The sequence below is a fragment of the Oncorhynchus tshawytscha genome, linkage group LG02 (genome assembly GCF_018296145.1).
Source record: "Oncorhynchus tshawytscha isolate Ot180627B linkage group LG02, Otsh_v2.0, whole genome shotgun sequence".
In the NCBI taxonomy this organism is placed as follows: domain Eukaryota; kingdom Metazoa; phylum Chordata; class Actinopteri; order Salmoniformes; family Salmonidae; genus Oncorhynchus; species Oncorhynchus tshawytscha.
This window is the reverse complement of record NC_056430.1, coordinates 41,158,698-41,183,053: the sequence shown is the minus strand read 5'-3', so window position 1 is coordinate 41,183,053 and position 24,356 is coordinate 41,158,698. Positions and strand designations below refer to the sequence as shown.

General features: G+C 44.0%; 2 protein-coding genes across 12 annotated transcripts; both read left to right on the top strand.

Annotated features, from left to right (window-relative positions):
* The first annotated feature begins 408 nt into the window (after positions 1 to 408).
* On the top strand, positions 409 to 17,060 carry zgc:172271 (Saxiphilin-like). Of its 9 annotated transcripts, XM_042298882.1 has the most exons (23): positions 411 to 1,039; positions 1,457 to 1,613; positions 1,705 to 1,759; positions 6,400 to 6,788; positions 8,434 to 8,591; positions 8,842 to 8,923; positions 9,020 to 10,043; positions 10,389 to 10,552; positions 10,698 to 10,797; positions 10,996 to 11,172; positions 11,730 to 11,892; positions 11,972 to 12,036; positions 12,179 to 12,336; positions 12,594 to 12,780; positions 12,899 to 13,047; positions 13,160 to 13,250; positions 13,355 to 13,414; positions 13,494 to 13,676; positions 15,672 to 15,819; positions 15,982 to 16,064; positions 16,250 to 16,434; positions 16,561 to 16,747; positions 16,856 to 17,060. In XM_042298882.1, exons 7-23 carry the CDS (start codon positions 9,989 to 9,991, stop codon positions 16,897 to 16,899), a joined length of 2,199 nt encoding a protein of 732 aa, XP_042154816.1. In that variant the 5' UTR covers positions 411 to 1,039; positions 1,457 to 1,613; positions 1,705 to 1,759; positions 6,400 to 6,788; positions 8,434 to 8,591; positions 8,842 to 8,923; positions 9,020 to 9,988; the 3' UTR covers positions 16,900 to 17,060. The 9 variants fall into 9 exon arrangements, 8 of the variants coding, with proteins under 8 accessions (XP_042154816.1, XP_024229944.1, XP_024229970.1 ...); XM_024374176.2 differs by having other exon boundaries at positions 411 to 604; positions 963 to 1,039; positions 8,434 to 10,043; XM_024374202.2 differs by lacking the exon at positions 8,842 to 8,923.
* Positions 17,061 to 17,241: 181 nt separating this feature from the next.
* Positions 17,242 to 24,356, top strand: sirt4 (sirtuin 4). Of its 3 annotated transcripts, none has more exons than XM_024374240.2 (4): positions 17,242 to 17,816; positions 22,778 to 23,268; positions 23,386 to 23,680; positions 23,901 to 24,355. In XM_024374240.2, the coding sequence occupies exons 2-4, from the start codon at positions 22,778 to 22,780 to the stop codon at positions 24,051 to 24,053; spliced, it is 939 nt and encodes a 312-aa protein (XP_024230008.1). In that variant the 5' UTR covers positions 17,242 to 17,816; the 3' UTR covers positions 24,054 to 24,355. The 3 variants fall into 3 exon arrangements, with proteins under 3 accessions (XP_024230008.1, XP_024230001.1, XP_024230017.1); XM_024374233.2 differs by lacking the exon at positions 17,242 to 17,816 and adding an exon at positions 21,768 to 21,853 and having other exon boundaries at positions 23,901 to 24,356; XM_024374249.2 differs by lacking the exon at positions 17,242 to 17,816 and adding an exon at positions 22,306 to 22,455 and having other exon boundaries at positions 23,901 to 24,356.

The window sequence follows — 24,356 nt, the reverse complement described above, 5'->3', positions numbered from 1 at the left end:
CATCGACAGGGCTGTAGTGGAGCAGGTTGAGAGCTTCAAGTTCCTTGGCGTCCACATCAACAACAAACTAACATGGTCCAAGCACACCAAGACAGTCGTGAAGAGGGCACGACAAAACCTATTCCCCCTCAGGAGACTGAAAAGATTTGGCATGGGTCTTCAGATCCTCAAAAGTTTCTACAGCTGCACCATCGAGAGCATCCTGACGGGTTGCATCACTGCCTGGTATGGCAACTGCTCGGCCTCCGACCGCAAGGCACAACAGAGGGTAGTGCGTACGGCCCAGTACATCACCGGGCCAAGCTTCCTGCCACCAAGGACCTCTATACCTGGCGGTGTCAGAGGAAGGCTGTAAAAATTGCGCGCTGCTGCTACTGTCTGTTATTTTCTATGCATAGCCACTTTAACAACCCTACCTGCATGTACATAATTGTTAATTACCTCGACACCAGTTCCCCGCACATTGCATCTGTATCGGTACCCCCTGTATATAGCCCCGCTATTGTTATTCACTGCTGCTCTTAATTATTTGGTTTTCTTATCTCTTACTACTTCAATTTTATTTTTTAGGTATTCTCTTAACCGCATCGTTGGTTAAGGGCTTGTAAGTAAGCATTTCACTGTAACCTGTTGTATTTGGCACATGTGACAAATACAATTTGATTTGAAACAATACATGCCAGCTCTTTTTTTCTTTTTTTGCACGCTGGAATATTGTGGTGAGGTTATTGCTGTTTTAACATGGTTATTTCAAATACTAAAGGTCAACTTACCAAGACTTGTGTGAGAAATTGTGTTCAAGTTACTTTAAAATACAATTATTTAATTGAAAAATAGTGTTTTGGGATGTTTCTTGGCTTTAATGATCTCCTCTTTCTATGATCCATCTGTGAGCTTCTGAGTGTCGGGGTGAACTCCTGGCTGTTATGTAACTCAGTGTTTTTCTTCCCTGGCCTGCACAGCTGCAGCACAGAAGGGGAGAGAGGCTGAGCAGACAGAACTGGCCCTTTGGCATTGGTCCCTCAGTCTGCAGGCCAAGGTAACACCTGGACACATACTTCACTGTCGGCTGGCCTTCAGCCTAACTAAAACATGAAATATTATCCCTGTCTCTGTTTGTCTGTAGTGGAGGACATCTCTCCTGTATGATTACCATTGCTGACCCTGTTAATGTACAGCCTGGGTCCAGATCTGTTTGTGCTGTCTTTCCAATGACCATAGGAGTTAGCAAGACCGCAGAAACGGCTCTGTGACCAGGCTAATGGGTGTAACGTCAGAGACCTATTTTCCTCATTGATGATATCCAGGCCACAGCTGGAATAAGGATATGAAAAGGACTCGATAGACATAATGAATGAGACATCCCCTGGTGAATAGAGTGGAAATGTATAGAATAGTGTATACTCCTCAGACACACTGGATGAGACGGAAGATCCCCTGGTGTGTTCTGTTCCAGGTGCTGGAGGCTATGGGTCGCGGAGTAGCACCGAAAGCAGGAGAGGCTGGCCCAGGATGCCCAGTTCTATAGAGACCAGCTTCTGAGGAAAGGGGTGGCCCACGCCGCTCACATGGGCAGCTTCTGCACCAACATAGCACTTCACAGCCAGGAGCAGGTGTGTGTGAGCAGATGCTGTATTTTATTATTCTAGTGTGTCTTGTCTGTGTGGAACTGTATCAAGCCTGTCTTTTTTTGGTACTTTACAGAGTTCTTCGCGGTGTCTCCAGGGGTGGTGTTGCAGTGGAAACAGACAGCAGTGAGGTTTCAAAAAATTTAATATTATTTCACCTTTATTTAACCAGGTAGGCCAGTTGAGAACAAGTTCTCATTTACAACTGCAACCTGGCCAAGATGAAGCAAAGCATTGTGACAAAAACAACACAGAGTTACACATGGGATAAACAAGTCAATAACACAATACAAAAATCTGTATACAGTGTGTGCAAAATGAAGTAAGGAGGTTAGGCAATAAATAGGCCAATAGTGGCGAAGTAATTACAATTAACACTGGAGTGATATACGTGCAGATGAGGATGTGCAAGTAGAAATACTGGTGTGCAAAAGAAAACAAACAAATTTAGGGATGAGGTAGATAGTTGGTAGGATGGGCTATTTACAGATGGGCTGTGTACAGCTGCAGCGATCTGCAAGCTGCTTTGACAGCTACGCTTAAAGTTAGTGAGGGAGATATGTCTCCAGCTTCAGTGATTTTTGAAATTGTTCCAGTCATTGGCAGCAGGGGACTGGAAGGAAAGGCGGCCAAAGTAGGTGTTGGCTTTGGGGATGACCAGAGAAATATACCTGCTGGAGCGTGTGCTACGAGTGGGTGTTGCTATGGTGACCAGTGAGCTGAGATAAGGCGGAGCTTTACCGAACAAAAACTTATAGATGACCTGGAGCCAGTGGGTTTGGCGACGAATATGTAGTGAGTACCAGCCAACGAGAGCAAACAGGTCGCAGTGGTGGGTAGTATATGGAGTTTTTGTGACAAAAGATGGCACTGTGATAGACTGCATCCAATTTGCTGAGTAGAGTGTTGGAGGCTATTTTGTAAATGCCATCGCCGAAGTCAAGGATTGGCAGGATAGTCCGTTTTACGAGGGTATGTTTCGAAATCGGAATCCGATAATAGATTTAATTTTGGATTGGATATGCTTAATGAGTCTGGAAGGAGAGTTTACGGTCTAGCCAGACACCTAGGTATTTATAGTTGTCCACATATTCTAAGTCAGAACCGTCCAGAGTAGTGATGGTGGCGGGTGCGGGCAGCGATAGGTTAAAGAGCATGCATTTTGTTTTAATAGCATTTAAGAGCAGTTGGAGGCCACGGAAGGAGTGTTGTATGGCGTTGACGCTCGTTTGGAGGTTTGATAACAGTGTCCAAAGAAGGGCCCGATGTTTACAGTATGGAATCGTCTGCGTCGAGGTGGATCAGGGATTCACCTGCAGCAAGAGCGACATCATTGATATATATATACAGAGAAAAGAGTCATCCCGAGAATTGAACCCTGTGGCACCCCCATAGAGACTGCCAGAGGTCCGGACAACAGGCCCTCCGATTTGACACACTGAACTCTGTCTGAGAAGTAGTTAGTGAGCCAGGCGAGGCAGTCATTAGAGAAACCAAGGCTGTTGAGTGTGCCGATAAGAATACGGTGATTGACAAGAGTCAAGCCTTGGCCAGGTCGATGAAGATTGCTGCGCAGTACTGTCTTTAATCGATGGCGGTTATGATATCATTTAGGACCTTGAGTGTGGCTGAGGTGCACCCGTGACCAGCTCGGAAACCAAATTGCATAGCGGAGAAGGTATGGTGGGATTCGAAATGGTCGGTGATCTGTTTGTTCACTTAGCTTTCGAAGACTTTAGAAAGACAGGGCAGGATGGATATAGGTCTGTAACAGTTTGGGACAAGAGTATCTCCCCTTTTGAAGAGGGGGATAACCGCGTTCCAGTCTAGGAATCTCAGATGATACGAGAGGTTGAACAGACTAGTAATAGGTGTTGCAACAATGGCGGCGGATCATTTTAGGTAGAGAGGGTTCCGATTTTCTAGCCCAGCTGATTTGTAGGGATCCAGATTTTGCAGCTCTGTCAGAACATCAGTTGTCTGGATTTGGGTGAAGGAGAAGTGTGGGGGCTTGGGCCAGTTGCTGCGGTGGGTGCAGAACTGTTGGCCCAGGGTTAGGGTAGCTAGGTGGAAAGCATGGCCAGCTGTAGAGAAATGCTGAAGAGAGTGACTGAAATTTTGGATTTTCGTGGATTTATCAGTGGTGACAGTGTTTCCTAGTCTCAGTGTAGTGGGCAGCTGGGAGGAGGTGTTCTTATTCTCCATGGACTTTACAGTGTCCCAAAGCTTTTTGGAATTATTGCTGCAGGATGCAAAATTCTGTTTTAAAAAGCTAGCCTTTGCTTTCCTATCTGACTGTGTATATTGGTTCCTGACTTCCCTGAAAAGTTGCATATCGCAGGGAATATTTGATGCTAGTGCAGTACACCACAGGGTGTTTTTGTGGTGGTCAAGGGCAGTCAAGTCTGGAGTGAACCAAGGGCTAATCTGTTCTTAGTTCTACATTTCTTGACTGGGGCATGCTTATTTAAGATGTGAGGGAGATATGTCTCCAGCTGCAGTGATTTTTGCTATTTGTTCCAGTCGTTGGCAGCAGGGAACTGGAAGGAAAGGTGGCCAATTGTTTTGGAATTAGTGCTGCAGGATGCAAAATTATGTTTGAAAAAGCTAGCCTTTACTATCCTAACTGACTGTGTATTGGTTCCTGACTTCCCTGAAAAGTTTCATATCACGGGGACTATTCCCACTTTTAAAGAACAACCAGACATCCTCTACTGATGGGATGAGGTCAATATCCTTCCAGGATACCCGGGCCAGGTCGATTAGAAAGGCCTGCTCGCAGAAGTGTTTTAGGGAGCGTTTGACAGTGATGAGGTGTGGTCGTTTGACCGTGTGCCCATGACGGACGCAGACAATGAGGCAGTGATCGCTGAGATCCTGAAAACAGCAGAGGTATATTTAGAGGGCAAGTCGGTCAGGATGATATCTATGAGGGTGCCCATGCTTACGGATTTGGGGCTGTACCTGGTAGTTCCTTGACAACTTGTGTGAGATTGAGGGCATATAGCATAGATTGTAGGATGGCCAGGGTGTTAAGCATATCCCAATTTAGGTCACCTAGCAGTACAAACTCTGACGATAGATGGGGGCAATCAATTCACATATGGTGTCCAGGGTATAGCTGGGGGGGGCAATAGTGAGGGACTTATTTCTGGAGAGATGGATCTTTTAAAAGTAGAAGCTCGACCTGTCTCGACCATATTATGACAGAACTCTGCAGGCTATCTCTACAGTGGATTGCAATTCCTGACCCCTTTAGCAGTTCTGTCTTGACGGAAAATAATTGGGGATGGAAATTTCAGAATTTTTGGTGGCCTTCCTAAGCCAGGATTCAGACACTGCTAGGACATCCGGGTTGGCGGAGTGTGTTAAAGCAGTGAATAAAGCAAACTTAGGGAGGAGGCTTCTGATGTTAACATGCATGAACCCTAGGCTTTTACGGTAGCAGAAGTCAACAAATGAGGGTGCCTGGGGAATGGGAGTGATGCTCGAGGATGCAGGGCCTGGGTTAACCTCTACATTAACAGAGGAGGAGTAGGATGAGGGTACGGCCTAAGGCTATAAGAACTGGTCGTCTAGTGCTTTGGGAACAGAGATTAAAAGGAGCAGATTTCTGGGTGTGGTAGGATAGATTCAGGGCATAGTGTACAGACAAGGGTATGATAGGGTGCGAATACAGTGGTTGTAAACCAAGGCATTGCGTGACGATGAGAGTGGTTGCATCTCTGGAGGCGCCAGTTAAGCAAGGTGTGGTCTCTGCATGTGTGGGGGGTGGGACAAGGGGGCTATCTGAGACATGTTGAGCAGGACTAGGGGCTCCACAGTAAAATTAAACAATAAGAGCTGCCCTACACAACCGTATACAAGGCATATTGACATTAGAAAGAGCCATAAAGCAATCACAGGTGTTGATTGGGAGAGCTAAGACAACACCGGGGAAACAGCTAAGACAACAGCAATGGGTAAATGGCGATGAATGGGCAGAGCGGGTCAGTTGGCTACACAGAGGGCCTGAGTTCGAGGCTGGGGCCGACAGATAAACTAAATTAAGTACCGTGGTAATGAACAGTCCAGCAGGTATCAGCTGTGTAGCCGAGTGATCATAGGGTCAAAAGCAGCAATAGTTGAAATAGGGAGCCGTTGGGTAGTTGATTGCTACACTAGGCGAGCGGGAGACACGGCGTTCAGGAAGCTAGCGGGCCGGGGATAGCAGATGGATCATCATCAACATCCACGATGCAGAGGCCGGTTGAGAGCACATCGGCCTAATTATGTCAGCATACCAGTCGTGATGGATCGGCGGGGCTCCGTGTCGACAAAGGGTCCAGGGTAATTGTCAAGAGAGGTATTGTAGTTGGTGTACTTCGTTTGCTAGCAGGGAGATGGGCCTAGCTCGAGGCTAACTGGTGCATGCTTCTGGACAAGGGTGCTGGCCACAATAGCCACTCGGTAGCAGCTGGCTAGCTGCAAAGATCCGGTGTAATGGTCCAGAGCGTGACCTGTTTGCCCAGCCTTGGTGCAGAGGGCCTCACCCACAGCCGGACACAGACTCAGTGGTGCAGGGAGTGGGAGACCGCACACTCAACTACCTGTACTGGTGGCCACTATGTCAACATCAGACCCTAAACCTTACGGGGAGGGTTTTCCGAATACATGGAGAATCTCAATTCAAATCCCTTTTTACTCCAGGGCAAGGCTTAATGTTTGTCTGGGAAACTGGCCCTATGTCTCCTATCCTTGGGAGTCTTACAGTAGCTCTTTCTGTGTGCAGGGTGGCCGTGCGTGCTTCCAGATGACAACCACAACGGCCTAGAGTTCTGCTGTACTCCCCGGTCAAAGAGCTGCTACCACCTGCAGCTCCTCTACCACCTCCAACCCAGGTCCCAGTGACAGCGAGCTTCGACCCTGCTGCAGCCTCCCTCCCCATTAGTCCCATACTGGCACGCCCAGCGCCCCCATCTCAGTCTCCCAACAGCTCCACATTATGGATCAGTAGACCAGACTGCCCCCCTCCTCATTCATGACCACCTACAGTCAAACTAAGGTAGTGAGGAGTCACTACTGCACCCCCCTTAGCCTGGACCATAGAGCTGCTCAATATCCACATGGACATGCAGCGCTTCCAACAGGGCTGCAAGCAACTTCAGTAAGGACCCACAGGTCTGTGATTAACATTACTGTTGGATCTTGTTTATACATTCTGGTGGATTTGTGTGTGTGTTTGTAGGGCGTACAGTACCTTGCAAAAATATTCATCCCCCTTGGTGTTTTTTCCTATTTTGTTGCATTACAACCTGTAATTTAAATAGATTTGATTTGGATTTCATGTAATGGACAAATACAAAATAGTCCAAATTGGTGAAGTAAAATTTTAAAAAATGTATTGTTTGAAAAAAATGTGATAATATAAAAACCGCAAAAGTGATGCGTGCATATGTGTTCACCCCCTTGGCTATGAAGCCCCTAAATAAGATCTGGTGCAACCAATTACTTTCAGAAGTCACATAATTTGTTAGATTGCACACAGGTGGACTTTAAGTGTCACATGATCTCAGTATATCTACACCTGTTCTGAAAGGCCCCAGAGTCTGCAACACCACTTAACAAGGGGCACCACCAAGCTTAAGAAGACCACCAAAAATTCAGAAATTTCCATCCCCAAGCAAGCGGCACCATGAAGACCAAGGAGCGCTCCAAACAGGTCAGGGACAAAGTTGTGGAGAAGTACAGATCAGGGTTGGGTTATAAAAAATATCAGAAACTTTGAACATCCCACAGCGCATCATTAAATCCTTTATTAAAAAATGAAAAGAATATGGCACCACAACAAACCTGCCAAGAGAGGGCCGCCCACCAAAACTCACAGGCAAGGAGGCCATTAATCAGAGAGGCAACAAAGAGACCAAAGATAACCCTGAAGGAGCTGCAAAGCTCCACAGCGGAGATTGGAGTATCTGTGGAGGATCACTTTAAGCCGTACACTCCACAGGGCTGAGCTTTAAAGAAGAGTGGCCTGAAAAGGCCGTTGCTTAAAGAAAAAAATAAGAAACACTTTGTGTTTGCCAAAAGGCATGTGGGAGACTCCCCAAACATATGGAAGAAGGTACTCTGGTCAGATGAGACTAAAATTGAACTTTTTGGCCATCAAGGAAAACGCTATGTCTGGTGCAAACCCAACACCTCTCATCACCCCGAGAACACCATCACCACAGTGAAGCATGGTGGTGGCAGCATCATGCTGTGGGGATGTTTTTCATCGGCAGGGACTGGGAAACTAATCAGAATGGAAGGAATGATTTGATAGCGCTAAATACAGGGAAATTCCTGAGGGAAACCTATTTCAGTCTTCCAGAGATTTGAGACTGGGACAGAGGTTCACCTTCCAGCAGGACAATGACCCTAAGCATACTGCTGAAGCAACACTCAAGTGGTTTAAGGGGAAACATTTAAATGTCTTGGAATGGCCTCGTCAAAGCCCAGACCTCAATCCAATTGAGAATCTGTGGTATGACTTAACGATTGCTGTACACTAGCGGAACCCATCCAACTTGAAGGAGCTGGAGCAGTTTTGCCTTGAAAAATCCCAGTGGCTAGATGTGCCAAGCTTATAGTCACCCCAAGAGACTTGCAGCTGTAATTGCTGCAAAAGGTGGCTCTACAAAGTATTGACTTTGGGGAGTGAATAGTCATGCACACTCAAGTTTTTTTTTTTTTTCACAATAAAAAATATTTTGCATCTTCAAAGTGGTTGTGTTGTATAAATCAAATGTTACAAACCACCCCCAAAAATCAGTTTTAATTTCAGGTTGTAAGGCAACAAAATAGGAAAAATGCCAGGGGGGTGAATACTTTCTCAAGCCACTGTAGCTAAGACTTGAAGAGGTGTTGAGCAGCTGGCTGCAGACGAGTGGAAGTGAGGGAGAGACTGCGGAGAGGAACACAATCAGCCAAGGGCTGGATGAGGTAAGACTTGAAGGGAAGATGCTGCGGTCATTGGTATATGTAAGGGCCACAATGTCTTCAAGGCAGAGTAATTAAGGATTTATAAACAAACAATGGTGATTATGAAAAGAAAAAAAATGGAGAGAAAAAAAAAGTATACTGGCTATTCACCAGTCCATAAAGAACCAGAACCAATCATTGAAGTAATACTTTTTTCATTGGTTTCCTATCCACTTATAAATGAATAACTAAACTGATGGCTTTGATTTAGCATGCATTCCTCTGGAGGTGTCATTTTCATGTGAGCCATAAATCTTCAGCTATGAAAACGGAGCAGTCAGAATTTACAGCAAGTATATAATAACCATGCCATATTGTGCAACGATTTTTTTTCCCATTTTGTGGTCATTCCAGATTCATTTTCCAGCTCTTTGTATTGTTATTGACAGATGGAGTGTATTGGAAGACTGTCAGCTGAGCTGGCAGAGCAGAAGCCTGTAAATATCTTGCATGCTGCCAGGATCCACAGGATAGAGAGTGTTCTCCACAGCAGCACAGCCACGGGACTGGGACTGGGACTGGGACAGGCAGTTCTCAGCAGGCCTCCAGAGCATGGGGCTACTGATCATTACTCTGTCCACCACACTAGATGACTGACCGGACCATGGTCGCCCCAGTGGTGTAAGAGAATGACATGTTGCCATTCTCCACTGGTTGTTTTTTATAGTATAAAAACATCATTATTCAAAATAGAGGCAGATGTATGGAAATTGTTCAATTGAAGCTTTTGAATTAAAACCCTGATCTTGGTGTTAATCGGTTGGACTGAAAAAGAATGGCATGGCAAGGCAGCTGTTTGATTTATGTTTGACTTGACTATACTGTAATGGCTTTTTTTTACATGTATAATGTTTTGGTGTTTGTACATTTTAATAAAATATTGGCTACATGCCTAATTATGTTGGTATTTTCTGCATTAAACTTTGCAGTGCTTAACTGTTTTTCACAAAACTATTACCAAAATAAATATAACACTCGATGTTTATTATTACATAATCATGCATTCAATGTGTTCACCGCGATAAGCCAAACAAACTGGAGGTGTGAGATACTGGCAACTGTTCTACAGATCTCAAACGCGTAAAAGTGCTTGGATGCGGGTCGTCCGCGTGACGTTACATGGAAATATTTTCCAGATGCGCGCAGAGCAGTGGCGCAGAATCCCCTATTTTTGGCTATTTCGGAAGTTCTACGCTTGCACAATAGTTTGATTTCTTTAGGTCGTCTGTAGTAATAAGAAATCATGTTGAATTATGAAGACGGATTTCAGGACGAATTGGAAGGGGTCCGCCAACCTCGCTGCGTAAAGTAAACTGCGTTTGGTTTGTTCAGCTCTTCAGTCCTTTTCAGAGTCCAAAATGAGGGCAATGCATGCCATTCTAATAATTTTCATCTGCCTTCACTATAGTTGGGGTAAGTGTTCATCCAATCTAGTATAGTTTTGGGTGGAGGTACTCAAAATTCCAATTGTTAATCGTTTGGTTAGCCTTGCTGGGTAATGTTGCCCTTTTCAAATATATTCTTGCTTTTGTGGTTTCACCTAATTTCAGGGATTGTTCTGAAAATGTTGTGGTCCTATACATTTTAATTAATCTCATACAGTATTGTAACAATGTATTCTCCCTCTACAGCAGTTGTTTATTTATTTCCCATTGGAAAGGAAATAGTGAGTTATGCATGCAGGTTAATATTGATGCTATTTCTTAGGTCCTAATATTACTCTCCTTAACCCCAGTTTTATTTCCCTTTTTGTTTTAGGTAAGAAGATGCGCTGGTGCACGGTGTCTGAGCAGGAGCAGAAGAAGTGTGCTGAGCTGGCCAAGGCCCTGGTGGCAGTGTTGCCTCCTGCTGCTGTGGCAGCATTCGCAAGGCTCTCCTGTGTCCTTGCCTACAGCACTACCGACTGCATCAACAAGATCAGGGTCAGAAAATACCTGCTCTCTCCAGATACCAGAAAGACAGAAAGACCAGAAAGATGTTGTTAATGCTGATACTGATTTCAGACAGGGCAGGTTTACCATACAGATGCTCCTTCATAGCCAACTGTATCTGATGCTTTTCCTCCAGGCTAACCGTGCTGACATAGTAACATTGGATGCAGGGGAAGTCTACACTGCAGTGAAGCAGTTTGGCCTCACTGCCATTGCCAAGGAGATCTACAGTGACGGTTGGTTAACGACACTTAAGATTTGGATCCTTTTAGTCCAGAACTAGGCACAATCTGTGTACGGGAAACATTTAAGCAATAAGGTACGAGGAGGTGTGGTATATGGCCACTATACCACGGCTAAGGGCAGTTCTTATGCACGATGCAACGCGGAGTACTGTGTCCAGTTTATTGTATGTCTGTCACCTGTTTGCCCAGGAGGCTGTATTCTGTCGGTGGCGGTGGTGAGGAACCGCACCCTGGACGTGCGCTCCCTGCAGGGCCAGAGAAGCTGTCATACTGGGGCCCGCTGGACGGCAGGCTGGAGTCTACCCTTGGGCTTCCTGCTGTCCCGCAACTACCTGACCTGGGCAGAGGAGCAGCCACTCAGTCAGGGTAAGAACATAGACCGACATATCCATCCAAATTGTTGAATCATAATTTTATTAAGTGTAATCCCGGTTACCCAAAAGTTTGTCATTTTCTGTTTTACTTCTGGGGGGATGCCGTTAACAATTGCTCACTTCGGAAGAAAAGGAAGTGAGCCTTGACAAGTTCTCGCCGTTTCATCTGTCCATGAGAATCTGTCCACGAGAGCTTGTTACATTTTAAACTGCGTTTCCAAAACTCAGTCCTGGGGACCCCAAGGGGCACATGTTTTATTTTGATGACTAGTTGATTATTTAAATCAGCTGTGTAGTGTTAGGGCAAAAACCAAAACGTGCACCCCTTGGGGTCCCCAGGACAGAGTTTAGGAAACGCTGGTGTTTCTGGTGGCATTAGAACCCGGGACTCTTGCTCGCTAATCCAACTTCTTAGAGGACATGCTCAAGGTCAGAGGCTGACAATAGGGCTTCCAAGTCTCAGGCAGGCCTAACTTATCACGAGAGCGTGATTCCAAATCACCTCCGCTACAAAGGAATGGTCTCTATCCCCACTCTTCTCTTTGGCAGCGGTCAGTGCCTTCTTCAATGCCAGTTGTGTTCCTGGGGCGGCTGCCATAGCACCCGTCCTGTGTACCCTGTGTCAGGGTCAGAAGTCCTACATCGCCCAGCGCAACTTCCACTGTGAGACGGCACATGGCGAACCCTTCTACAACAGCCAGGGGGCGCTCAGGTCAGATGGGAGGGTCATATCAGGACAGACACAATGATAATGATATGGTCATTTAAAAATGATTCTCGTTGTCTATCAGGTGTCTCAAGACTGGGGCAGGGGATGTTGCTTTTGTGGACCATACAGCCCTGGAGGGTATTGAAGGTACACAAAAAATATAGATATTCTGGAACAATACACAACTACCATTCAAGTACTTCAGAGTTCTTTCTCAAGACTAGTCAAATAGCTGTTGAAACATCCCCCTCCGCTCTCTCTCTATCCCTGTTTTTTTTTTCTCTTCCAGAGAGTGAGAGGGAGGATTACCAACTGCTGTGTACTGATGGTACCCGTGCGCCACTAAGCCACTATGGGAGCTGCAACCTGGGAAGGGGACCAGGACAGGGCATGGTCACTCGACTCAGTGTTCGTAAGATCGCACGCAAGTTCCTGGCGGCAGCACAGGTAGTAACCCTTTCTGTCTTCAACCACTTCTAGAAGCAGCAGGTGTGGGACTTGTCGGGACAGCTCAGGGCTTCCAGCCCTCTACTCAGGATGACCACTTGTGAAACAGGGTTGGGTTTGCAAGGGAAAGCGTGTCCACTGTATTTAACATCAGTGTATATCACATTTGCATCAATCCACCTGCATGTGTCATCTATAGTATGTCCCTTGTTTGTATTTTTGTTGCTGAGAGAATGTCCAATGGATTTCCTAATCAGATGGCGTTTGGCCGGCGGGGTCGAGAGAGGCAACGTTTCCAGCTTTTTAACTCTGCTCCGTTCGGCGCCGCTGATCTGCTCTTCAAGGATGTCACAGAGAAGCTGTCCATTCTAGAGGATAACAAGGACATCAGTCAGGTGCTGGGGCTGGACTATGTGGCTCTCCTCAAAGGCCTTGGACATGAAGGTGCCTACCTACTCACATGGGCAGTGGGGGTGTATGTAGGCTGCTCATTGGGAAAACTAATTTGCTGCTACATTATGCATCATAACTAAATATTTTTTCTTCTGTTGTGTATCTATAGGAAGCTCATTGGAGGACAGTGTTGTGCGTTGGTGCTGCATTAGCCATGCAGAACAGAAGAAATGTGAGCAGTGGGCTCTCAGCATTAAGTCAGACCCATTGGTGTGTGTTAGAGCCATCTCCATGAGCGACTGTGTCGAGAAGATTAAGGTAAGCAGACTAAGATAAAACTACAGGGTGTGGAAAATCATAACCCTATCCATAACCTACTGTCATTCTATGCAGCCCTACATCTTGATCTCCACTTACTGTGTTGTCACAGAGAGATGAGGTGGATGCGGTCTCGCTGGACGCCACACATGCATTCATCGCTGGGAAATGTGGCCTTGTCCCCGTGGTAACAGAGTATTATGGTATGCCTGATAATAATGTAATGGTTACAGAACAAGTTATTTATCATGGACGCTCACTGCAGTCAGTGTCTGTCGTCGACTCTTTCTCTCTCCACTTCTCTCAGGGAAGACGTGCGTACCGGCTGAGGGAGGAGCTGAAAAAGCAGGCCATTTAGAGACGGATGGTGAGCTGAACAGAAGAGAAGTCCATTCATCTGTAAATGTACATGATTTTATTCTAAGCAGTTCCTTGTGTCCCCACAGTTTTGCCGTCCGTCGTTGGTGTTGCGGTCGTGAAGCGCTCCACCAGGGGTGTGTTCTTTGGGAACTTTGGGGGCAGGCGCTCCTGCCACGGCCACATGTACAGCCCTGCAGGCTGGCTTCTGCCCTTTAGACACACCCTCAGCCTGGAACACAACAACACCTCTCCCTGCGAACCAAACCAAGGTACCATTCCTGCCTGACAGTTGCATCTCCCTTTCCTGTGTGTGTGTTTTATATTTATATTTATGTACCAGTCAAAAGTTTGGACACACCTACTCATTCAAGGGTTTTTCTTTATTTTGACTATTTTCTACATTGTATAATAAGTGAAAACATCAAAACTATGAAATAACACATAAGGAATCATGTAGTAACCAAAAAAGTGTTATAAAATATATTTTGATTTGTTTATTTGAGATTCTTCCAAGTAGCCACCCTTTGCATTGATGATAGCTTTGCACACTCTTGGCATTATCTCAACCAGCTTCATGATGCAATCACCTGGAATGCATTTCAATTAACAGGTGTGCCTTGTTAAAAGTGAATTTGTGGAATTTATTTCCTTCATGCATTTGAGCTAATCATTTGTGTTGTTACAAGGTAGGGGTAATATACAAAAGATGGCCCTATTTGGTAAAAGACCAAGTCCATATTATGGCAAGAACTGCTCAAATAAGCAAAGAGAAACGACAGTCCATCATTCCTCTAAGACACGAAGGTCAGTCAATACGAACAATTTCAAGAGCTTTGAATGTTACTTCAAGTGCAGTCGCAAAGAATCATCAAGAGCTATGATGAAACTGGCTCTCATGAGGACCGCCACAGGAAAGGAAGACCCGGAGTTACCTCTGCTGCAGAGGATAAGTTCATTAGAATAACTGCACTTCAGATTGCAGCCCAAATAGACGTTTCACAGAGTTCAAGTAACAGACACTTCTCAACTGTTCAGAGGAGACTGTGTGAATCAGGCCTTCATAGTCAAATTGATGCAAAGAAACCATTATTAAAAGGACACAAATTAGAAGAATCTCCTTGCTTGGGCCAAGAAATACGACCGGTGGAAATCTGTCCTTTGGCCTGATGAGTCCAAATTTGGGATTTTTGGTTCCAATGCAGAGTAGTTGAACGGATCTCTGCATGTGTATTTCCACCATAAAGCATGGAGGAGGAGGTGTTATGTTATGGGGGTGCTTGGCTGGTGACACTGTCTGTGATTGATTTCATTTAGAATTCAAGGCACACTTAACCAGCATGGCTACCACAGCATTCTGCAGCAATACACTATCCCATCTGGTTTGGGCGTAGTGGGACAGTCATTTGTTTTTCAACAGGACAATGACCCAACACACCTCCAGGCTGTGTTAGGGCTATTTTACCAAGGAGAGTGATGGAGTGCTGCATCAGATGACCTGGCCTCCACAATCCCCCGACCTCAACTAAATTGAGTCAGACTGCAGAGTGAAGGAAAAGCGGCCAGCAAGTGCTCAGCATATGTGGCAAATCCCTCAAGACTGTTGGCGAAGCTGGTTGAGAGAATGCCAAGAGTGTTTAAAGCTATCATCAAGGCAAAGGGTGGCTATTTGAATAATCTCAAATATAAAATATATTTTGATTTGTTTCACTTTGTTTGTTTACTACATTTACTACATGATTCCATATGTGTTATTTCATAGTTTTGATGGCTTCACTATTATTCTACAATGTAGAAAATAGTACAAATAAAGAAAAACCCTTGAATGAGTTGATGTTCTAAAACGTTTGACCAGTAGTGTATATAAGGTCCCACAGTTGACAGTGCATGTCAGCAAAAACCAAGCCATGAGGTCGAAGGAATTGTCCGTAGAGCCCCAAGACAGGATTGGGTCAAGGCGCCGGTCTGGAGAAGGGTACCAAATCTGGGCCTGACTCCCAAGTGGGTGGGCCTATTTCAATTGACTGATTTCCTTATATTAACTGTAAATCGTTGAAATTGTTGTGTTTATATATATTGTGTGTGTGTGTGTGTGTGTGTGTGTGTGTGTGTGTGTGTGTGTGTACTAGTATGCAGATAACTAGCTCGGGTATACTGCAATTCACAATTTTATCCTTGTGTAGACTACAACATGAAATTACCCAAAATTCTTACAGCACAATAGGCTGATATTTGGTGAGGATGTGTATTCTGCTCATCTCTCCTAGTGTACAACGAGGTGTTCTGGAAGGGCTGTCTCCCTGGTTCTCAGGGAAACCTCTGTAAAGTGTGTATGGGGGGCACTGGGGAGGCTGCCACCAAACGCTGTGCAGACAACCACAACGAGCGTTACTACGGCAACATGGGGGCTTTGAGGTGAGTGGTGGCTCTCTTGTTGCATGTTCGTATTCATTGTTCATGGATAAAAAATGCAGTCATTCAATCTTACATCAAGTTGTCACAGTGCTTTACAGAAACCTGGCAATGTGAAAGATTTGTTGTGATTGTTATGACGTTGCCCCATGGTTATTTGTGCAGGTGCCTGGTAGGAGATGCCAGTGGGAAGAGCTATGGAGATGTGGCCTTTGTTGAGCAGCACAATCTAGAGAGCAACATCCTCAGTGAGAACCTCATACAACTCTTATACATAGTTAGGCTACATATGTCCACCACACTCACACACCATGAAGTAATAATGGTATACGTTCAGGCAAACAGTTACAGGTTATAATAATGTTCTTGTTTTTCCTCATTTGGTTTGTGATACTTTTTATATTACATTTTCTTTGTTTGTGTTGTGCTCCAGGTCTGAGCCCCAGTGGGTGGGCGGATGGGTGGCTATCCTGGGACTTTGAGCTTTTGTGTGGGGATGGCCGGCGGGAACCTTTATCTGAATGGGAGAACTGTAACCTAGGAGCCATCCCACCCAACATCATCATGACAAGACCTGTGCTCACTTCTCGCGTCTACGACTTCCTCATGAAGTCACAGGTGAGACTGCGGAGTCAGACAAACAGGAATCTAAACCAACCTAATTATTCTGGCAACACTGTATTAATTTCATACTATTTTTTTCTTCTTCTAACAAGCCATTCCAAATGTTCCCATCCCTTGAAGGAGACTCTGGCATCCAACCCAGACACAGAATTCCGTCTGTTTCAGTCCCAGCAGTATGGAGAGAGTGATCTGCTGTTTAAAGATGCCACTCAGTGCCTCATCCACACCAGTCACCTGGACTACCGCACCATACTTGGAGATGAGTTCTACAGACTAGCAGAGACTGTCTTCAACTGCACACACTCAGGTGGAAATTGATACTTTATCATGTGCATGTTTATACTGAAACTGTGTACTGTTGAAATGTTATTGACTATAAAGTAGCCAATGTATGTATTAATTTTCTCTCTGACAGACATCTTGGAATTTTGCAACCAGGACGTGTGCAGCATATTTTGAGCAACAGAGAGAAGAGAAATCACATGTTTCACATTGACCTATTGTGGAGGCCCTAACCAAAATGCCAAAATGTAATATTGTTTCTTGCTTCTTGTAATTCCTCAGTCCACACCCACCTGAATGTTAAATATATATATATAGAATTGTCAGATACTTTTCAATGAAAGCTTCTGTTTCTTTTCAGCAATATGTCATTTTTCAAACTTTTGGTAATGTGTGCAGGGGTTCCAAAAGTAGGGTCTGTAGCAAAATCTCTAAATATTAAAACAAATATTTTATTTTTATTTTTTGAAAAATTACTAGCAACAACAAATTAAAAGGATTTTGGACAAGGGATCCGTGGAAAAAGTTGAAGTTACAATACAATGTCATATTCATGTTCTTAGCCCTTATATGCACAACATGGGCCTGTGAGGCTCACAGATTGGTCTTCACAATACTCCATCAATGATCTTGTTCAACAGAATTCTTCTTCATTCCCCCAAAATTTGGTTTTGAACACAGTGCATTATTTTAATATTGCAAAATGTGTAGAATTGCAAGAAATTAGCTTTAAAACGGTATGGTATTGCCAAGGTCTGGACATGCACTGTTTTAGTCAACGTAAAACTACGTGTATGCTATTTTTAATGCCGTCTACAGTAGGAGTTGTATTCTGATGAGGGCGACTGATGCATTTGCTGACACGAAATGAGTCCCCGACGCAAAGTTTGGGAACCCGCTTGTGTACCACACACTGAGCTATGAACGTTAGTACGTTGGTAAATTCCACCAGACTACAAGTCCCAGCGTGCATAGCGGCGGCTGCCGTTATTCGTTACACTGGTATTTCCTGTCGCTCTTTTTCGTAAGAGTTGGCTGCCTGCTACATTGTCGGCTGTTTATTCTATCAAACGTGTACCTCGTGCCATTGTAAGGTACGTTACATGACGCTGAATTTTATTACTACTTACAATGTCTAATTCATGCCTTTTTGTGGTTCTATGCTTCTTATCGTATTTACTCCACGTAACCTTGTTACTGATGACAGGAGTTCAAATGATGAGCCAGAACTTGTAAACATACACAAATCAGCCTTGACAAAAAGTCGAATACCGTAAAAGACTAAATGAACAATGACTGTGTCAGATAAAGGTAGATACATATAATTATTGCTTGGTGACCATAATTATATTATTTTTAATAAAATATGTGACAAGCTTGCGAGGAGGCATCAGGGCATGTCCATGTTTTCTTGAATTTACATAAGAGAAATCTAAATAATTTACAGCTCGCGTCCTCTCTCTCGTTACCTCCTTCTCGAAACCCATTGGATGAGAGAGCCAGAGGTCCCGCCTTTCTGACCTTTTCTTCCAATGGGTTTTGAGAAGGAATGGAGAATCTCCCATCAACAGATGAGATTTTGGTTGCAATCCAAAGTCAAAGTAGACCGTCCTATACACTCAGCCCTTGAATGAAATGTTACATCGTCACATCTGAGTGTACCAAGCGAGAGATGATCAAAGACGCAATCTTCCTTTATGGAAATCTTGAAGTTGCGCTAATAAACAACCAACCTAAAGCAATTAATGTACCTAGCAAGCTAACAGTTACACATAGCTGGCTAGCTAGTTTTATAGTTGTGATTTTATTCCAATACATTTCAGAATTCCCCCAAAATATTTTTATGAAGCTAGGTACTTTTTAAAGTCTCCTCACTATGAGACTAAGACTATTGGCAAACGCTGAAATCAATGTCATATCTGTTGAGCGACACGTGACCACAGTTTTGCTTTACATTGTGGGCCAAATCAACCCCACAAGTGATCGTGACAACCATGGAGTTTATTACCCAGTGAAACACTTGATCCCAACAGGTTCCTTTTTTGATATGTGTATAAGAAAACAACAGCATGCAACAGTCGTTCCATGTCATTGCAGCAAGCCATGACACCCGCGATCTCAGATTGTTCTTAAATAGTTTGTGGTTAGAAACAGGTTATATTATTTTGTTGACATTTTAATTTGATCTATGCGAAATTAAGCGAATTTATTGCACGCAAATTGGCCATTTTAATAAATAGGATTCAGATATTCAATAAATATAGTACCAAACTTCTTCCTCCACCCCTTCCCCACCTATACATGCCCAATGATCCGTACATGATACAGACAACACCTTGGTGTCGTTGTACTCCTTAGTGTGGTTTAAAATATGGAGTATCGCTACATTCTGGAATACAATTTTACACATGCATTTAATTTTAAAGCTATTAATATTGATCTCAAAATACATCACATTTCAAGACTGGGTTCCCTGCCACTTTTAAAGTTACGATAAATGTTATGAGCACCACCAACACAGGGAATGGATTCAAAGGGAACTCCCTCTGCTGGTGATTTGTTGAATGGGCAATCCTACAGGAGGGCTGTGATTGGTTAATAATGACCTATACATGTTAATTTCTATGTATAACGTTTAGTTTTTTCAAGTAGCAGAGAGCCCACTGGAAATTGTATATTGTTCCAAACAATGTCTAAATGAATCAAACATGAATACATTAATGTGAAAAATGGTATTTCAGAATACAGTGCCTTCAGAAATTATTCACACCCCTATACTTTTTCCACATTTTGTTGTTAGTGTCTGAATTTAAAATGGATTAAATGTATATGTTTGTCACTGGCCTACACAGAATACTCCATAATGTCAAAGTGCAATTTTTTTAAAGAAAATTAATAAATTAAAATGTTTTGACTCAAGTATTCAATCCCTTTGTTATGGCAAACCTAAATAAGTTCAGAAGTAAAAATGAGTTTAACAAGACACATAAGTTGCATGGACTCACACTGTGTGTAAAAGTGTTTCAACATGATTTTTTGAATGACTACATCATCTCTGTACCCCACAAATATAATTATCTGTAAGGTCCCTCAGTCGAGCAGTGCATTTTAAACACAGATTCAACCACAAAGACCAGGGAGGTTTTCCAATGCCTCACAAAGAAGGGCAACTATTGGTAGATGGGTAAATGTAGATGGATTGTGCATCAATACACCAAGTCACTACAAAGATACAGGCGTTCATCCTGCTGGAGAGGAAGGAAACCGCTCAGGGATTTCTCCATGAGGCCAATGGTGACATTAAAACAGAATTTAATGGCTGTGATAGTAGATAACTGAGGATGGATCAACAACATTTTAGTTACTCCACTATACTAACCTAATTGACAGAGTGAAAAGGAAGCTTGTACAGAAAACATGCATCCTGTTTGCAACAAGGCACTGAAGTAATACTTTAATACAAAAAAATTGGCCAAAAATGTACTTTTTGTTCTGAATAGAAAGTGTTATCTTTGGGGCAAATCTAATGCAATACATTACTGAGTACTACTCCATATTTTCAAGCATAGCATATTATTTGTACTATTTTCTACATTGTAGAATAATAGTGAAGACAACCCAAAAAGTGTATGTTAGATTCTTCAAATTAGCCACCCTTTGCCTTGATGACAGCTTTGCACACTTGGCATTCTCTCAAGCAGCTACATGAGGAATGCTTTTCCAACCGTCAAGGAATTCCCACATATGCTTAGCACTTGTTGGCTGCTTTTCCTTTACTCTGCAGGCCAACTCATCCCAAACCATCTCAATTGGGTTGAGGTCGGGTGATTGTGGAGGCCAGGTCACCTGATGCAGCCCTCCATCACTCTTCTTGGTCAAATAGCCATTACACAGCCTGGAGGTGTGTTTTGGGTCATTGTCCTGAAGAAAAACAAATGATTGTCCCACTAAGCACAAACCAGATGGAATGGCATATCACTACAGAATGCTGTGGTGGCCATGCTGGTTAAGTGTGCCTTAAGTTCTAAATATATCACAGACAGTGTCACCAGCAAAGCACACCCACACCACCTCCTCCATGCTTCACGGTCAGAACCACACATGCAGAGATCATCCGTTCACCTACTCTGCGTCTCACAAAGACACGGCGGTTGGAACCAAAAATCTAATTTGGACTCATCAGACCAAAGGACAGATTTCCACCAGTCTAATGTCCATTGCTCATGTTTCTTGGCCCAAGCAAGTCTCTTATTATTGGTGTCCTTTAGTAGTGGTTTCTTTGCAGCAATTCCACCACGAAGGCCTGATTCACTCTCCTCTGAACAGTAGATGTTGAGATGTGACTGTTACTTGAACTCTGTAAAGCGTTTATTTGGGCTGAGGTGCAGTTATTTTTAATAAACATGTCGTCTGCAGCAGAGGTAACTCTAGGTCTTCCTTTCCTGTGGCGGTCTTCATGAGAGCCAGTTTCATCATAGCGCTTCAAAGTTCTTGAAATGTTCAGTTTTGACTGACCTTCATGCCTTAGAGTAATGATGGACTGTCATTTCTCTTTGCTTATTTGAGCTGTGCTTGCCATAATATGGACTTGGTCTTTCACCAAATAGGGCTATCTTCTGTATACACTCCAATGTTGTCACAACACAACTGATTGTCTCAAACGCATTACGAATGAAAAAAATCCACACATTTACTTTTAACAAGGCACACCTGTTAATTGAAATGCATTCCTGGCGACTACCTCATGAAGCTGTTTGAGATAATGCTAATAGTGGGCAAAGCTGTTAGCAAGGCAAAGGGTGGCTACTTTGAAGAATCTCAAATATATTTTGATTTGTTTAACACTTTGTTGGTTACTACATGATTCCATATGTGTTATTCCATAGTGTTGATGTCTTCACTATTATTATACAATGTAGAAAATACTCAAAATAAAGAAAAACCCTTGAAAGAGTAGGTGTGTCCAAACTTTTGACTGGTACTGAATCTAACTAGACATGTTCATATATAAGGCTGAAATATTAACGTTTCAAGGGAGGTCTATGCACAGCAAATTATGTCAATTATGCTATTCTTAGAATATTTTTTAACATTATCGCAATTAACGTTACATGGCTACTGTTTTATAGAGGTAAATCCCAGCTTTCTAATGGTGCAGATTTCGTTAGGCTCTACAGTGCGACAACGAAATGAGTGCTTAGTTAGCTATAGTTAACTAGCGAGAACTGCTACAAGTTGTGTTTCTAAATGGTGATCTAGTTCGTCTGTCATTATTTTATACCTGCTGCTGAAATGTCGTCGTCTATCTCCTCCGGCACTGGCACACACTGAAGGGTCATTCCGATAATGGCGGATATGTTGTTTTATTGATTGATCATATTTAAGTGTGCTTTCATGAATTAGAGTAACAACAATTATTAAACTAATTTCCATGACCTGACAAACCCTAATTGGACAACTTGGATCAGCACATCATGCTATTCAGGCTGGCGCATTTTCAATCTGCGCAATCTCGGAACAGTTTACTGTCAACGCAGACTAGTAGCAAATACATTTGAACAAAGCAGAATCAGGAAATTAATGCGGACTCTCTATTGCTATTCAATGAAGATCCCGACTTCGTTCAGCTTTGATCAACCTGTTTTGCCTTGGTGTGTGAATCTGGGCCAGCGATAGGGTACTTTGTTTTTATAGAGGAGCTGGTACGCAATTCCCAAAAAAATAGAAGTGCCGGTAAGGCGTTCAGGACAGTTTCGTCCCAAATCAAGCACTGTGGGTATAACACTGAATGGAGCTAAGCACAGGCAATATCCTAGAGGACAACCTGGTTAAATCTGATTCCCACGACATTAGGAGATGAATTCACCTTTCAGCAGGACAATAACTTAAGGCCAAATCAACACTGGAGTGTAATGTTTCAGGAATGCTAATCGTATCTGTTACAAACTACAGAAACTATTTCAGAACAATCTGAGATAGTGGGTCGAAATCCTCAAGTGCTTTGTGAGGTGGATCGACCTATATGCATCAATCTTACACTGTACTCTGTATGCAGATGCGGTTCCCATGGAGACCCTTGGCACTGTGTTGCGCAGCCCCTGGGAGACGGGCATCATCATCAGTTCCCGAGGTCATCCAGAGCTTTGTGCCCGCCAGCAGCACCATCGATGCCCACACCCTGGAGCAGCTACAGGCCTTTTTGTCCCGTGCCACGCGCCTCTTCGTCATCACTGGGGCGGGTCTGTCCACAGAGTCTGGCATTCCAGACTACCGCTCAGAGGGGGTGGGTCTCTACGCCCGCACAGACAGGCGACCTATGCAGTATGCAGAGTATATACGCAGCGCCAAGTCTCGTCAGCGCTATTGGGCTAGGAACTATATGGGCTGGCCACAGTTCTCCTCTCATCAGCCGAACTCTGCCCACCTGGCTCTGCAGCAGTGGGAGGAGCAGGGAAAGGTACACTGGCTGGTAACTCAGAATGTGGACGCGCTTCATTCCAAGGCAGGCCATCAAGGACTGACTGAACTGCACGGCTGCGCACACAGGTAGTGAGGTAGAAATGTACTGTGTCACACATACAATACAGACTGACTTCTTCTTCAAGGACATTGGCTCAGGACAACACTCAGCTTTTTACCTTTGTGTGTGTGTGTGTCCCTCAGGGTGTTGTGTCTGGGCTGTGGTGCCGTGTCTCCAAGGGAGGACCTCCAGAAGCGGTTCAAAGCACTGAACCCTAGCTGGGGTGCACAGGCAGGAGGTGTGGCTCCCGATGGTGATGTCTTCATTGAGGACGAGCAGGTCCTCCACTTCAGAGTGCCTTCATGTAAGGATTGTGGTGGCATATTGAAGCCAGAGGTGACATTCTTTGGGGACACAGTGAACCGAAGGACAGTGCAGTTTGTACATGAGAGACTAGCTGAGTCCGATGCGGTTCTTGTCGCTGGATCTTCTTTGCAGGTGGGCATGATATATATAATTGTTCACGACCTACCATAAATGTTTAAATTGATAGTGTTGCTATGTTGTTGATATAGTCAACTGGTTGTTACAGGTGATATTCTGTTATGTTTGTCTTACTGATATGGTATACTTAGAAAAACATGTCCCTGTGACACAAAGGAAACAACTCAATAGCCTTACAATATGTGGAAGTTTCACATCCCTTCTAATTTTCCAGGTGTATTCTGGATACAGATTCCTACTGGCAGCAGCTGACCAGAAGATCCCAGTAGCCATCTTGAACATTGGGTCTACCAGGGCCGACCACCTGGCAGAGTTCAGAGTCAGTGCTCGTTGTGGGGAGGTATTGTCTGTCATTCAGCCTCACTGACCACAAAGACAGACGGAAGGCCTCACTAGGACTTCAGTCACTGATCCACAGATACCGTTGTATTGTTTTGAGAACTATTCAGTGGGCTCTACTATTCTAACTCTTGGTCAACCTGGCAGCAATGCAATCAGCTTTAGGACATTGGGCTGAAGTGATGGACACTACTAGTAACCAGGAATCATGTGTTATGGGCTTGTACATGTACAGTGCCTTTAGAAAGTATTCAAATCTCTGTACCCCACAGATACAATTATCTGTAAGGTCCCTCAGTCGAGCTGTGAATTTCAAACACAGATTCAACCA

Coding starts and splice junctions, on each gene's coding strand:
- sirt4 (XM_024374233.2), top strand. CDS start 21,779: ATGTCAATTATGCTATTCTTAGAATATTTTTTAACATTATCGCAATTA. Junction 21,854..22,777: donor ATGGCTACTGTTTTATAGAG/GTAAATCCCAGC, acceptor CTCTGTATGCAG/ATGCGGTTCCCATGGAGACC. Junction 23,681..23,900: donor TCGCTGGATCTTCTTTGCAG/GTGGGCATGATA, acceptor CTAATTTTCCAG/GTGTATTCTGGATACAGATT.
- zgc:172271 (XM_024374176.2), top strand. CDS start 9,989: ATGAGGGCAATGCATGCCATTCTAATAATTTTCATCTGCCTTCACTAT. Junction 11,893..11,971: donor AACAGCCAGGGGGCGCTCAG/GTCAGATGGGAG, acceptor GTTGTCTATCAG/GTGTCTCAAGACTGGGGCAG. Junction 16,435..16,560: donor ACTTCCTCATGAAGTCACAG/GTGAGACTGCGG, acceptor CATCCCTTGAAG/GAGACTCTGGCATCCAACCC.